Here is a 16448-nt window from a genome sequence, read left to right on the forward strand (position 1 = left end):
TACCCTTGTCTTGCAAATCGTGACCTTACTTTCTAAGTGGGTACAAATAAACTGCTTTCACTCCCAGGTCTCCAGTACATTTGACCCTCATCAAGTATACAGAACCAACACCGAAACCAATCATGAATAGCTGACTCAGTTTATGATGAGATGAGATCGAGTAGATTCAATCTTGAAATGAAACAATGATGACTCTCTTTCTCCACTATACCACTTCAAAACCAACAGAATATTGGCGATAAATCATCAAGACCATGGCTGTAAATCATGCTGTCCAAAAATCATAATTCTGCCGCAGTGTATTGACCATGTTGACAAGACCTGTCTGCCCAGCTAATCAGTAAGGGTACAGAACAGCCTGGGCTGGTCCCAGACATAGCCAAGAGGCACGGGTATTGTACTTGTTAATTCTCCTGATGTTTGAACAGTCGGTCAAGATCTCAGTCTGTCCAGTTGGGCCTGATTACCAGAGGCCAGCCAGTCTGTCCCTGCCCGCATACCATAAATCATTTCAACACTATTAGCCTCCTTCGACCTGGTCAGCAACACCTTATCTGGGCCACCCAGTGCAAACAGTGTTACTTATATAATATAGCCACCTTGTCTATCAAAGACCTGTGTAGGGGCTAGGCTTGCTTTGTGTGCATTCTTGTGATATGCTTACTCTGCTGCCTGGCTTACTGCTGAAGGTTATGCCCATCAAATGTTAGCTGGGGAAACACATTAATGGTGTTATCAAATGGTAGAAGAGCCATTCAACAGGAAACAGCTGTACTTGGACGCTAATCAGAGCGTAACCTGCAATCACAAGCTATGAATTGTGACCTGGACTTCCACCAGAATTTGTTCAATACAAGTTTCAGCATACCAAGTGCACCCTTTAAGAAGCTGTTCAAATTTTGTCAAGTTATTATGTGTTGTACAGTGATAGTATTCAAAATAGCTCTGAGGTAATTCCTTGTTACTGATGGATAGAGCATGCCTGCTCTCTATCCAGACATCAATATCCACAGATATTAATATCCTTTGTTTGAAAACAAACAAGTCCCAATTTGTTTAGCCATGCAGAAATAGTTTATTGATTGATATGAATTTCAAGCTACGATGTTAATCAAATAGTTTGAGTTGAGTTCAGTGTAAATCCATTCCATAACCACTCAAGCATAAATTGAGAAATCCCTGGTTTCAAGGGCAAAGACTTCAAACGACAAATGATCATCAGGATCATTAAATCTGTACATTTGATGTGAAGCAATAGCAACCTGTAACGAACAAGAGCAACAAAACACTGGCTGATGACTCAGACTCATTGCTGAATCACAAAAGAATATTAGACCTCAGACAAAAACTTCTCAAATTTTATGGGGTTTTTCACAACCAGAAAATAAAAAACAAAAAGCCACACAAAGAACTGATGGATGACAATCCATATTAACACAGAATGTACAAATTAACAGATTGTAATACTGTATTTCAGTAGCCAAAACATGTTCAGTATTGTTGGTTCAACATGATATAACGTGTTATGTCACAAAAGGAATATTGCAGGTGTACAGAAACTACTTATATCACAGCCACTAACAGACTGTATTTGATGTATTAAGCATCCCAGTTCCCCCGAACGTCTACACCAATCTGCAAGCCATCTTAATACGTTCCCTCTACTCACTTCTACTAAGACTGACTGTATTTAGTTTTACGCCGCTTTTAGCAATATTCCAGCAATATCACGATGGGGGACACCAGAAATGGGCATCACACATTGTGCCCATGTGGGGAATCGAACCTGGGTCATCTGTGTGACGAGCCAACGCTTTAACCACTAGGCTACCCCACTGGCCCTTCTACTAAGATGTAGATGCCAGTCCCCAATTCTTGCACCCGCAATGCACCCTTTTGTCTATTTCCCATTGTGCTATTTCACTATTCGTAACTTATTAAGAAATACTGTTGTTATTTTATGGGTGTGACCTTTTTTATGATTTTCTTGATATCCTTCACAAGTACTGCATAGAGTTTCATGAATGGATGTCATTAAATGGTTGTTTTCATGCTGGCCTTGTAAAGGGCTGTCAGTCAGGCCTGATAGACTGTATTGACCTTTGGCGCTGCCTTGGAAAATAATGACCCTCCACCAATGATTTTTTCTAGTCTTGGATGTCCCTCCCTATGTCCTTGTCTATTTTATCCCGACCCTCTCCAAATGTGTGCATTATTCTCATGACCCTCCCCAAACAAGTGTATTAGTCTTAAGGCCCTCCCCAAGAGCAAGTAATATTCTCTTGATGGGCAGTCCCTCATCCATACACGTCCTATCCACCATCCCCCAATAATAAAATGACCAGTCCCGTGATCTACTTCAGCAGATGGAATGTGTACCATGTTTGGTGATTACAGTAGGAAGACTGCCAGTGTTGAACTAGCATTGCCTACTTAAACAGAGCACATCATGTCTGTGTACTCAATCAATTCCGTCGATGACCAATTTATTTATAGTTACTACGGAACTCTAAAAAGTTTGAAATTTTGGAAAGACAGTAGCTGAAAAGCCATTTATGCAATTAAATTTACATAGTTCATATAACACAGACAAGTGTGAAACGACAAGAGAAACATTGATACCAAGATGTGTACATAGGAATAACAGACAACGAAACTCATGTGGGTATCTTCTTTCATGCGGTGGGAGAAAAAATTGCTTCTGCCTTTCTCATCAGTTATCCTTGAAATGAGAATGCAAGTCAAAGTTTATGGTCTTTGAAATATACGGCCACATCATTTAAAAAAATAGAACAGGAAATTAGCACGATTTAAGTAAAATGAATATTTCATTCTATTACATGACAAAGAATCATGCAGTTTTTTAGTTGACAGATGAAATATCAAAGAATTGAGTAAACCCAACCTTTGAGTAGTACAGAAAGCAAGATCTGAAAAGAAAAAATCAGCCAGGCTGCCGTCGGGACTCAACAACTTAAACTCCAGTGTCTGACGAAACTCTTCAGATCCTCTTTTAAGTCTTAATGAAAACAATTATTCCAATTCAAAACAAAGAATATAAAGGACATTTCTGAACATTTTACTTGATACATTATACAGGTTTTGAATTTGAGTGTGAAATAATTTGGACAACCAATTATGACAGGCCCCTTTGAATACACCTGAAATGCTCTTGACCACGCTACACAGGTGCAAGCTTACAGGTTATAGGTTATATAAAACCAGGCTACACAAATTATATTATACCAACAGGAAGCAATGGTGACACCTATAGAAACCAACGTGCAAGCTGCAAAGCATCTTGTGGGACGAAAACTAACAAAAAGCGAACACAAAATAAAGAGCAGTCCATGTGACAAGTAAACTGCCACTTATTAATTAGTAAATAATATTTGAAATAAATACTTGAATTAAGAAATTTTATGTTTCACAATTCATAATTGTCCCCCCAGTTAATTAGATGTGGTATGGTCACAAATCGTTGCCAGAGTCTCATGTACAAGAAACTGTTCCTGAATAGTTTTGATTCTTAGATGACAAGTTGTCACTTGTCACTGAACAAGATGAACATATACATGATTCAGGATATGCATTAGAGCAGTGTTTTCCAAAGGTATTGTGATATATATTCATTGGTATTTCATTGTGTAATATTTGTATCACTATGCACTGACCTCCAGTTGATTGATACCACGGGGAAGACAACTCAAGCACTATGGTAAAATATCTCCATCAAATGAATAGGATATCAATCTACTCTACTGATATCATCATAATATATGTTGAACCAAGATCAAACTACCATGGTTTACACCTAAAACAAGAGTAAAGTGTTCTGAAACTTAACTGAAATGCAAGTTTTCCCAGTACATATGGTATATCTTTCAGAATTCTTTCTGGCAACATTCTTTGTAGTAATGTTTAAATATTTTGGTTGTAGTTTGATTCACTATTGATGGATTTTTTGTGACATTTTTGTATTGTACAAATAAACATGAAAAATCACCACAAGTACATGTTCAGCATTACGTTAGTTTTGTAAATGATTCTGCCAAAGTGACCAGATACAAGCATGGTTTACTCCAATAAAACACATGCTGTACAATGCTAGCCATGTCTCCCAGGGCAACCAAATATACCTCACAACATATGGACAATATACACTTTGTTAGATACGCTGTGTAATAAATATAGTATATACCACAGTACTAAGATTGTGATCAGGTATTTATCTACACCTGCTCAGACTGATGGCAGGCCCCGAATCTGCATTAGGTATTCCAAAATTGTAATTAATGTGAATCAATTATTAACACAGTTTTTACCATGATTAGTATTTTTCTAGCGTTTCAGTGATGACCTCTATGTCAATTAAAATAGAAGCAAGCAAGTGGCAGAGGCTTTTAGATTATTGCTTTGAATGCAATGACAGAATAATATGTTCATAATGTCAAGTACAAATCTTGAATGCAGTAGTGATTTTCCCAAATTTGCCAAGCAAGAGCACTTAAGGATATGATAGCATTTTTCATTCACAATACATGAAAAAATAAAAACCAACCCCAAAACAACTCAGTAAGTTAAATGTTATAACAAAGCGTTAAGAAGTGTTCACATAGTAAAGAGATTAGGCTAGGGCAAGGTGGAGTCCTGGCAGTCAGATGGTCTGAAAACACAAAATTTTGTAAATCTTCTTGTCAATGAAAAAAAAATTTTAAAAATAATTTTTAAAAATGGCACCACAATTTCAAATACGGCAGTGACCAAAACGTATTGACTCTGACCCCAAACCAAGGAACCTGGGCCTAGATTTTCGAAGCTCTCTTAGCTCTAAGATAGTCGTAAGTTAATGTTAATGTATGGCACTTACGACTATCTTAGCGCTAAGAAAGCTTCGAAAATCTAGGCCCTGGTCTCTTCACAAATTCCAGTGTGACAATTGGGTTCCAGGGTGACAGAAGGAAAGCCACAATATTCCAGCCATATCACAGCAACCTGCACACAAGTGATACAGGGTCAGCCAAGGGACACTACAAAAGGCCCAAACAAAATCTATTGCTATTAAACTGTCCATTCACCAAACGCATGACATGATTGTGATCACTATCAACCATTGTGCCTCTTCATCACCTACCGCATCAGTGATCAAGCATGTCAGTGGAAAGTATTTTTCCAAACCACAAACAGTTCACACCTACCATTATGAGTACAATTTAAGCTGTACAATGTTGATTGATTGACATACCACTTAACAAACATGACAGAGGGGGTCAGACATTGTAACAATGTAATTCAGAATTATGTACTATAATGTAGACCACGATATACATGGTAAGAGACAGGCCCTATTCAGACCTACTTTTACATGTTTAACTCAAAATGAGAGGATTTCCTCTTTACAAAATGACATGCTGATGACTAAACCACTGTGTTACATGAATGCATTGTTGAGCTGGTGATCTGATGAATATCTTTCCAAAGACGGTATGCAGAATTAAAGCATGGTTAACAATATACCCACAGCCATTATAACTAATAAGGCTAAGATATCATTGGTCAAATGTGGCGGTTTAGGAAATGAAACTGTATTGTCCTTTTGTTGTTTTGCTGATCCCAATATCATGTTTCAATCATTCTTAAACAGAAAACTGATCATGTTGTGCACACATGATGGCTTGACAGGTCATATTAAAGTAGTCCACAGCTGTTTCAGAGATGTGATTATGTAAAATAGCTGCAGATAGATATGGGCATATATCAACTTGTCTGTCGAGATGAATTACTAGTAGGGAATTAACATGCCATTAAGCATCTCTATGCAGGTCGCCCTCATGATAACTGAAATAAAAACAGATCAAAGACAAACAGTGAAGAGTTTATGGTAGTGGTGGTCCAATCAAATTAGCCCATAGCTCATTTCAGGCTGGAAAATGGCTAAATTTTGATTATAACACAACTAGTCCCATGGGATTTCACCTGTCACAGACCAACCATGTCATTGGACGAGTAATTGAGTCTTTCGCTGCACTATTGTGGACATGTACCAAAAAAACTACACAATACTCAGCAAACATTGTAGCTATCTGATCTCTATTTTCCATAACAAGGACTGACTCCTGCATGATGACAGAAAGACCGGCCCAAGCCCAAATGACAGGTCACTTTGCATACTTCCTAAGTGTGACAACCAAACACATTTTGGGGATATTGTTTTATGTTATCACTATGCTTGATTGACAGCTTGGATAACTTAGACCACTGCTTAAAAGTTGTGTGAATTATACGTCCCAGACCCTGAAGCAAATGTGAGTAACCCTACCAATACTGTTATACAGAATAAAGAAAAATCCAATTCACATATTTATTGATGTTATGAAGATGTTAACTTGTTTTTCAATGTTAATCTGACAAATTATGCAGAATGAGATTTAGTGCCAAATTTTATATGAATGCCATGTAATTTAAGATTGATTCCTTTTGATTTAGAAAACGTAACCTTTTTCAAAATAACCCGAGCCAGCTTTGTTACCTCCAATATATTGTGTGGTTCTTACATATTCAAACTTTGATATGCCACGCAGATGGCAGTTTCAAGCAAATCCCAAGCAAATGAAAATTGCATATTCAACATAGCTATATTTAGGATCCTTGTACTCCTTGCAAACAAACAGTATGTTACCATAGTCAATTAATGATGTGGATGTTTCCATGGGATTGCATACACACATTGGTAACATCTGTCACATACCAACCACAAGATATGTGCCCTGAACTACACAACATGTAATATACAGACCTAAAATATAACTGGTGTGTAGATAGCTCATAGTGAAATAATAAGTAAGTGGCAGTCTCTACAGGGCTACACACAGCATCAAGGACCTGGTGACTCTGTACCATCGAAAACAAAGGGAGGTTTCAGACTAATAGACACAGAGGACCCCTTACTGGTTTGAGATGGAAGGACATAGGCTTTTCCATGGATCAGTGACCAAGGCCCTCTGGCGATCTGAAGCTCAACCAAAATGTCCCTTGCTTTATAAATTGCCTCAAGATACAAGGATCTCTACCAGTAATCTCAAGCACTGTATCTATCAGTACAAAAACAATTTGTAAAGTTACATGTATATGTCAGGGTAGAGACTGTGATCGGAGTCTCTACCAGTAGAGATTGCGATCGGAGTCTCTACTGGTAGAATCTCCGATCCTACTAGTAGAGATTGCAATCGTAGTCTCTACTGGTAGAGACTACGATTATATGGAATAACCTATGCAAGCAAGTGCAAGCTTATGCAAGCAAGTATAATAAGTGGGGATTATGTTTTCCTATTATTTGCCAGTTATAATTTAACTTATTTATTGTTAATATATCTTGTTAACATTATTTGTTAAGTCTGTTTTGGAGTAAGGTATTTTGTTTTTGTTTTTTGAGTGGAGTCCAAATTTGGCAGCTTGGTCTCATGATGTAAATACAGTGTTACAAACCATTTTTATTTTTTATTTTGATATTGTTTACAGTGAGGTGTTAAATGTTTGTTATCAAAGTCTCAGTTAAAAGTAGGAAGTTCATTCAGATGTATTTCAAAACTTAAGATCAGTAATTGTTATAAGAACACTGCTTTCCATTGAGGTTGGGAAATGACCAGGTGGGGATATGGCAGATGGGGTAATGATTTATATTAATTATTTGATTTATACAACGGTTGGACAGCAAGCAGGACACAAGGATCAACTGTATGTTCTTGCAAGGGGACCTGTGTAACGAACAGATGTAGGTGCAAAAAACAAGGAATGAAATGCTCAACAAAGTGCCACCCATCAACAACTAACGTGTGCCAAAATAAAGTTTAGTACTTATGATTATGCAGTTTTTGCCATGACGCAGAAAACCTGCGTATTTGACTCACAAATTATCTCAAATATGCAGTGAATTTATAAGCTCACGTCATTGTTGAGGCAATGCTCGACCTGGGCTGTTAGTTCAGTTAACTTTACTTTAGTTTAAGTTTGAGTACATATTGTAATTTATTGTTGTTTAAAACTTGGACCTGTTGTTATTAAACAGTTAATCTCTTGATGAAAGAAGTTGACTCCCAAAAACATGTCCATGACTCCCTCTCATGACACCAGGGAGTCATGATTTAATCACAACAAAGACTCTAAATTTTTATGCCTAGGGCAAACACTGATTATGCAATTGATCTTGCTTGTAATCAGTTTTGTAATATATGTATGTATTGTAATATGATCTCTCAAGACACATTGGTATTTTTAGTCCTTAATATATCTGTAGAAGTGGAAACAGTCTAGTGTTATATCTGAATAAAATGCATAGTACTGTTCAGAAAAAGTGTCTTTGATGTTTACCCACAGATCACTCGGAGTTTCTACCAGTTGAAGACGATTGCAGCCTCTACTAGTAGGATCGGAGTTTCTACAAGTTGAATTGGAAATGTACTGGTAGAATCTCCGATTCAACCAGTAGAGACTACGATTACAATCTCTACGAGTAGGATCGGAGATTCTACCAGTAGAGACTCCGATCACAGTCTCTACTGGTAGAGACTCCGATCAGAATCTCTACTGGTAGAATCTCTGATTCTACCAGATCGCAGTCTCTACCCTGACATATACATAACATAGAAATGAATACAACTGAGGTGTCAAATCATGTCATTCTGCCATACAATTAAAATGTCATAATGTTCATTTTCATTGCTATATGAAATAATTAATCTGCAAATGAGAAATATTTCCATACATTATCTCATCATATGTACCCAAATGTAAGGTGCTTGTAGGTTTGACATGCTATGCAAATGACTTCATATCTGTAAAGACAATGTCCCCTGTGTACTGTTGACTGAGATAACTATGGTTCCACAAACAGTTAACCCACAACACATCCAAATGCTATGAGAAAATAAGAGGTTATCAGAATGGCATGTCAGTACAGTGTTTATCACTTGATAGCTTCCAAGTTCATACATAATACGCTCGCTCAGCACGTTGAACTTTTTCTATTTACTACCAGTGAATTGTGTGTCTATCAATTTAGATTCATGAAAGACAAAAACACATCTCGCTGAGCTCATATTTGAACAACTTTTTAAAGACTTATGTGTGGGTGAAAAAAGAAGCATGAGGGGACGTTCTGACACAAACCAATGACATACAATGAACAGCATGTAGATCAATGAAATCAGTGTATGACATTTGTGACAATGGTTAAAGACAACTGAACATACAATAGCTAATGGAAAATTTAGTGACGAGTTGATGCAAAACGTTTGGTAAATATCACCATGTTAACTATATTAATAGGTATGCAATACTAACCACTAACACTTCTGTACAACGTTTTCAGTCCACTAATGGCCCAAGGTGGCATCATTTTCCATAGATTTCCATAGATTTCATGTCAACGCACTGACTATTCCTAAAGCTGAACATAGTTAGACTGTTACTAGATTTGGACATGTGGTTAAGTTGCACACTGAGCTAGTTGAATGTGACTTGCAAAACAGTAAGTGGGGGAGGGACTGGAAGCCTTTAGGTTTGCTCCTAAGATTTAATCTAACACTTACACTACAAGGACAAAAGTAACACTACAAGGACCCTTGGACTTTCATGATTAATATGGAACAATGACTGATCATGACAACAACTGAAGTATATAATAGTGGTATTCCAATGATCGATTATAATCGATAATTGATTGGTTACCCTTATCCGATGTGATAATCGATTGCAAAATTGCATAATCGATTGTCGCTAATAATTCTTAGAAAAACAGTAATGAATACCCAACTCAGACCACAAGGCAAGGGGAAATTTCAACCGATTCCCACCACTAGTATATAATATTAGGTGTGACAGGTTACAACTCACTCCGTAATTTTTATGCCTGCACTCAGCTAAAGTCCAGCAATATGGCAGCAGTCTGTAAATAATCGAGCCTGGACCAGACAATCCAGTGATCAACACAGCATGAGCAACGATCTGCGCAATTGGGAACCGATGACAAGTGTCAACCAAGTCAGCGAGCCTGACCACCTGATCCTGTTGCCTCTTACGACAAGCACGGGTTACTGAAGATCAATATTCTAACCCGGACCTTCACAGGTCTACAACTTCCAGAAATGTAAGCATGTTAGGTAATTTAGTAAATACAAGGCTGTTTGAGATCAACAATGAGGAAACTGACAACAAAACTATGTATTTCCCATGAACAATGATGAAAATGTTAAAGGTGTGTGTGTCTGCTTGAGTGTATATCAGAAGACTCCAATAATTCTCTATTGTCTGTCATGAGGCATAGCTGCACTGACAATCACCTGCTGTGTTTCACACCTTTTCAATCACTTCTATGATTCAACAAACTAATGACTTACTGCCGACAGATTAATTCATTCCTACTTGCCACATTCTCACAAGGAAAGAAATCACCTTTCCACATTGCATAGTTCAAGAGTAATGAGACACATTAGTCCAATACAGGCGGGACATTGCCATGTTTGTAATCATAGGCAGTCTACCAACATAAATTTCAAGAATTTACAGTATACAAACACAAATCCAAATTCCTACGACGAAGCTCTTGTTCATGCATAAGTCATTTTATACCTAATAACAAAGTGGACGTATTTCCATTGGATGACAGACAACTTGTATCCTTGTCACTTACTAAAACTTAAATATCCAACAACTGACTTAAAAGTCTAACACGTTAAAAGCTTAACTAAAGTTTCACAGGGTAAGATATTTGCTCGTCTAATAATATCAAGCAAAGACTTCAGTTCAAATCTTCAATCGTTCAATAAGACCATAGCTGACTGCTTGCGGAAGTCGGCTTGTCGCGGTTATTCCTTACTGAAAGAGGGAACTATGACAATGTTGACATTTTATTTCTGCTGGTAGAAATGAAACAACATACTCTTGTGTCCTTGTACCATGCCTAGCAGTGGGTATTAGTAGTATCAGTATGTCAAAGTTAGGACTATATCTCGAACAACGAGTCGAGAATGGCAGCCATGTTTCATTGGACCGACTCAAATGTGTTGCTTTTCGGTCTGCCCACGGAGAGGGTAATATAACATATAATGCTTGTTAGATTTTACCTGTAAGACGTAATTTCATGGGTCCATTCCTCCTTGGCCCTTCACTAGCCATCATTCAAACGAAATTTGTATTTGAACATCCTCTTTGTGTAGTAGACATAAGCCAACTTACTCCAGTGTTGACTTCATGTGCACCAAGCTGTTCACATGCAAATGAGCAGTGAGTCGGCTCGTCACTTCCGGTGAGTATGAGGGGGGTTCTTGTGACGTCACGGTAGTTCATGAATAAGGTATTTATACCACACACAGAATATATAGGAACTACGAATACAGCTTTGGAAAAAAAGTTATCACTCCTTCCAAGTCCCCCCACCCCCCCCCACACACACACACATTTATGTCAGTACTGTAGTCACTAGATTTCAAAACGCTGTAGGTTTAACCAGGGCACCGTGACGTCATCTTCTTTTGTTACTGTCATCCGAGTGGGGTAAAAAATAGGGTGTCATTGAATAAATAGGGCATGACAAGTGAACAGGGTTTTGAGATTAGTACTTCCTTGAAATATATATGTATTTATTAGTTTTTTTTCGTAAGAAAAATATTTTATTAAATAAATAAATTAAACTCTTATAACCTTACTCTCACAAAACTCAACATGCTGATAAACGCAAGTGTTACCCGGATTAATTACATCTTCATGAAGGCACACCTAAGTTTCTGACGATAAAAGTGTTTTGATGACAATAGTAATTATCCTACACCTTGGCTAGCTATCCCACGCACTGAGAAATTCACAAGTGTCCTATACTGGGCCGAAGGATGATTCACAGTCGCCTACATAACGAATAAAAGACATGTCGCTTTCTAAGATGTTATCTCCATCGGAGTATGCATGCTTGAATCACTTGAGGCCAACTTTACTCTACAGAGTCACTGTTGCTCGGGAGGCCCTGTTGAACAACACACATTTAGCCACAATGAAGCGGATTTCTTTTCAACATTTGTTTTCTTTAGTTACTGAAACTATATATTTGTGGACAATAGGTATTTTCCTGGCATGTTTTGTAGATTGAATATACTATTAGTGGAGCACCGGATGGCGATAAGTACTGTGGGTTGTTATATATACAATGGTTGTTGTGATTTGAGATTTTATATACGATGTGATACAATGTTTGTATTTGTTATTATGAATTACTAATTATCCCCATGAACATAGCTTACAGCGTATATTAAGTACTTACCATAAAATACACATATTCTATAATTCCTTTTAAATCTGTTTTGTGACCATGATATTTACAGGATACATATGCCATACTTTATTAATACTATTAACTTGTACTAATACAGCTGTTCTTCGACAAATATCAGAATGCTGACTGTGTAGGCTGTTCTACAGACATGATGATTTAATTAGCCCACGTACGTGAATTGTCTTGCATCATAGCGTTGGCGATGCCTAATTGTCCGTATATATAGTGTTACTGTAGGGTAAACACCAACCATGCAGCTCTTTGTCGGCAAGATCAAAGCCACAACGAGATACTTTATCAACCCGATGCACCTGTGCTGACTACAACCGGCAATGAGTCTTTATACAATATTGTATATACGTGTGTTTACATTTCCTGATGCAGATAGTAGTGTTACATAGGTTAGAGACAGATCGTCAATGTTCCATTCGGAAACCTAAAGAAAGAAATCTTTAGTGGTGAACTCAATTGAAACTTTGTTAATTACTTCATCGTTGTTTATGTGTATATACGTCATGAACTGTTTACTCAAACAGCTGTATATTCTGGCTAGTGGAGCGGCTAAGCAGATAAAATGTGCATTTAATGATAAAAGCATGAAACTTTGCACATTTATAGACTGATGCATAGTGAACATTTTAGGATATGGAGGCACTCAAAATAATTTAATTTGCGCATGCGCAGTAGATAAATAATATTTTGCCTCTTCTGGCTCCCGTTATAGCTATGGGCCTGCCATCAGTACAAAAAATACTGACCCAAAATACTGGTTAAACATCTTGAAAACATAGCTGAGTCAATGTTATGAACACTGGCTCTCGCACCAGTGCATGTAAGTGAGGGCTGACTGCACTTGCATCGGTTGTTACATCCCTTTGTACTGACAAGATACCAACTCCTGACAAGATTCTGGTGTAGTGTCGTCCAGTAGGGAACATACTGTCCATTTTCCTTCTGTATCACTCACTTGGAGATGGGAGTTCAGGCTGTGGAAGAATGACTGACCCCACACATGACCTGCCTGGTAAGCTGCCCTTTTGACATGCTGTACATGTGTTGATGGGGTGGCATGAATTGAATTTTTCTTCGCAAATAATATCAAATAAAAGTGATTGAACATAAAAAGAAAAATATTCCCAAAGCATCCTTCCGTGATGGTAGGGAACGAGCAGTTGCCATATAGTGCTCTTACTTCGTGTGGGTTTGTAAGCAGAGGGAGGTTCTAAGCCTACATCTCTGTGTGCTCGAAGTATCACCGATCTCATCCAGAAGGATATCTAGTTGTTTTGGATACTTCTGCTGTGACATCTCTCATGAGCGGGATGAAGAGTCGTCTTAACTTCTGACGTCTGGTGCTCGTTCTACGTAGATAGATGCGTGGGACTAGACCAGACGCAGTGATAAGTCTTCCTTATCTTCATTGCCAAGTATTGAAGATAATAGTGGGATGTGAAACTGTCCGTCTGGCTGATTTTTGGCAATAAAATCCAAACGGAGGCCAAGATGCACGGATGTATTGGGACCTTTATCAAATCTGGTGAGGCTGAGGTCTATAGAATGGAATTCTGACATTCTGAGTGAGTTCGGAGCCTTCACCATGTTGATGACAGAGCTGATGGGTGCTAAGAGCCCAGTCTTGAGATTTTGAGGTTTCGAGGTTGTATATATCTGCTGGAATCTCCTTACTTCTGGCAAATTGGTCAAGACTCTTCCACTTATCATCATACAGGCTTCAGGTAGATCTGCATAGAGACCGGAAGACTTCTGCTCTGCTGGAATATCCGCGCCTGGTTAAGTTCTTCTTGATATGCTCCATGCGTGCAGATCGAAGACACTCGGATTTTGATGCTGCTGCTTCATGTGAGGATAAGTGAGAAGGTTTGAGAACCGGATTGCCTGCTAGCTGGATGAGTTGGCTGTCCTGGCCCCGATTTCTCGAAACAAACTTAAGTCTGAGTTTTGACTTAAGTTCGAATTTTTACTCAAATTTGAGAAAACGCATTTCCTGGAATCAGGGATACTCTACAACACCTTATAGAGTCTCCCTGCTAGAATGAACTGAAATCGATATTAAACTCAAACATAGTAGACAATTTGAGTTTGGTGAATAGAATACTTAAGTTGTTTGGGCTTTTTTATTATAAAAATGCAGCTGAGTTCAAAATTCATCTGTTTCAAATTGTCAAACTCAGTTTGAAATTTGAGTAAAAACTTAAGTTTGTTTTGAGAAATCGGGGCCTGGTCTTCAATGACTGATTGGTCAGTCGAGGGGCCCAGTGGTTAATTGCTCGGATAACTGCCTAACCTCGGTGATTGATGTGAAGTAGCTTCTCTTCTGGAGACCACAGCCCTGAGGTTACATCTGTGTCGAGGTGTGCTCCCCAATCCTGTAGAGACGCGTCTACTCACAGATGCAGGTTGAAGTTTAGCTCGCCCAGAAGATCCTTGCGCAGACCTTTGATTCATCGTCCACCACTGGAAATACTCTGGTAGGTGATGTGGTAGTTGTGGTCTGAAGTCCTGCTGGACCAGCAGTCAGGCTAGAAACCTCTGGTTTGGTCGTAGTTGCAGTCTGCCCCTCTTCGTGAGTGATTGGGATGACGTTGGGCAGCAATCGTAGCGTGTAATTCAACTGACGTTTGAGTTTAACGGCTTGTTGAAGTGATTTAATGCCATTGTCTAGGTAGAAGGTGCATCAACTTACCCTGAAGGAAGGGTGAAGGAAGCTCACGATAGGCTTGGTTACCCATATGTATAAGCACGGGCCATGAAATTGCCAAACTGTAGAACCCTCCACTGGTTTTTTGATGGTTGAACAGGAATCGTAGATACTTCCTGGACCCTGGGTGGATTGGCATATGCAGATGTGCATCCCTTAAATCCATGCTTGCCAGAAAGTTGTTCTGTCTTATCATCTGCTTCAGCTGTAGAAGGTAGAGAATTTCGAACTTCTCTGTCTTCAATAAGTCATCATTGTTGAACGTCTTCATATTAGTCTGGATTTTTCTGATAAATTGTTCTTGGGAACCAAGAAAATTGGGGAGCAGAACCCTGGGTCGAGTGCCTCTTGAGGTTTATTGCTTCTTTGGATAGAACTGACTCTATCGCATCTGTGAGCTTCGGTTGTAGGGTTGCTTGTAATGTATCTGCGGAAGATAGAGTGGAGCGGTGGCGTCGTGTTCACTGGATGGTATATCTATTCCTTAAGATTTGTGTGATGAATGGGTCTACCAGAAGGTCCCACTTTGGCCAATACTTCCTTGTCTACGTAGCAAGGTGAGTCCCGCCGATGCTGAGCAGATCTGGTCGGAGATAGACTCCTGGTACTTCTCCTCGATGACCATGGACAAAAGCATACGTTCTTTGTCGGACTGTGATCTTTGAAGTGTGATATCAGCGCCTTGTTGATGGATCTGGACATGGTGAGGCCCAGGAAGACTCGTCTGAAAATAGTATCAAGCTGAGCAAGCCGGGAAGACCCTGCATTCTGGTAGCATTGGTTCTTGATGACTTGCAAAGTTGCTCCAGTTGGTGGTAAGGTGAAGGAGGACGATCCTTCGATGGGGAAGCTATGGGTAACCCGTCTGCAATCCAAGTTATAGTTTGGCATGAAATGCATGTGGACCCGGTTTTTTGTAAATATCTCTTCATCCAATGACCCAATCGATCGCAAACTGTGCAAGTGGATGTTTTGTCAGACAACCAAATCACATTGTAAATCACCGATTTTATGCATTTGTATTAAAGAATCTGTCTATGTAACTGTCAACAAAATAAACAGCAGAACGCAAACTGCTTGCAGAGGGAGGGAGCCAATGACCTGTAACAGTGGCAGTCATAATAACAACCGGGTCCTCATGCATTTCATGCCAAACTATAGCTGGTATTTATCATCGTAGATTGATGTTGGCCCTTCATGATACGATTCTAACCCTGTTGGCACTAATATAAGAGTGTGAAGAGTGACAGGCTTGGTCAAGTGCATCCGCTGCGCATATGCAGCTTGGAATGTGTTGGGGTGAGATGTGTTTTTTTCTATTGAAGGGGAACACAAGCACTTGATTTTCCACTACTATTCGCAAATGAGATCAGATAAGCAATCAGTATGAGTCAGGATAAGTGTTTGCAC

General features: G+C 38.9%; 1 protein-coding gene across 1 annotated transcript in view; it reads right to left on the reverse strand.

Annotated features, from left to right (window-relative positions):
* The window catches only part of LOC124291803 (E3 ubiquitin-protein ligase SMURF2-like), a 74877-nt gene extending 63599 nt beyond the window's left edge, over window positions 1-11278 (reverse strand). Inside the window, 1 exon segment of the mRNA XM_046728877.1 lies at window positions 11121-11278. Within this exon segment, the coding sequence (XP_046584833.1) occupies window positions 11121-11175 (55 nt within the window). The 5' untranslated portion in view covers window positions 11176-11278.
* Between the last annotated feature and the right edge of the window lie 5170 nt (window positions 11279-16448).

Source organism: Haliotis rubra, unplaced genomic scaffold, assembly GCF_003918875.1.
Source record: "Haliotis rubra isolate DU_JTF1 unplaced genomic scaffold, ASM391887v1 Scf5, whole genome shotgun sequence".
Classification (NCBI taxonomy): domain Eukaryota; kingdom Metazoa; phylum Mollusca; class Gastropoda; order Lepetellida; family Haliotidae; genus Haliotis; species Haliotis rubra.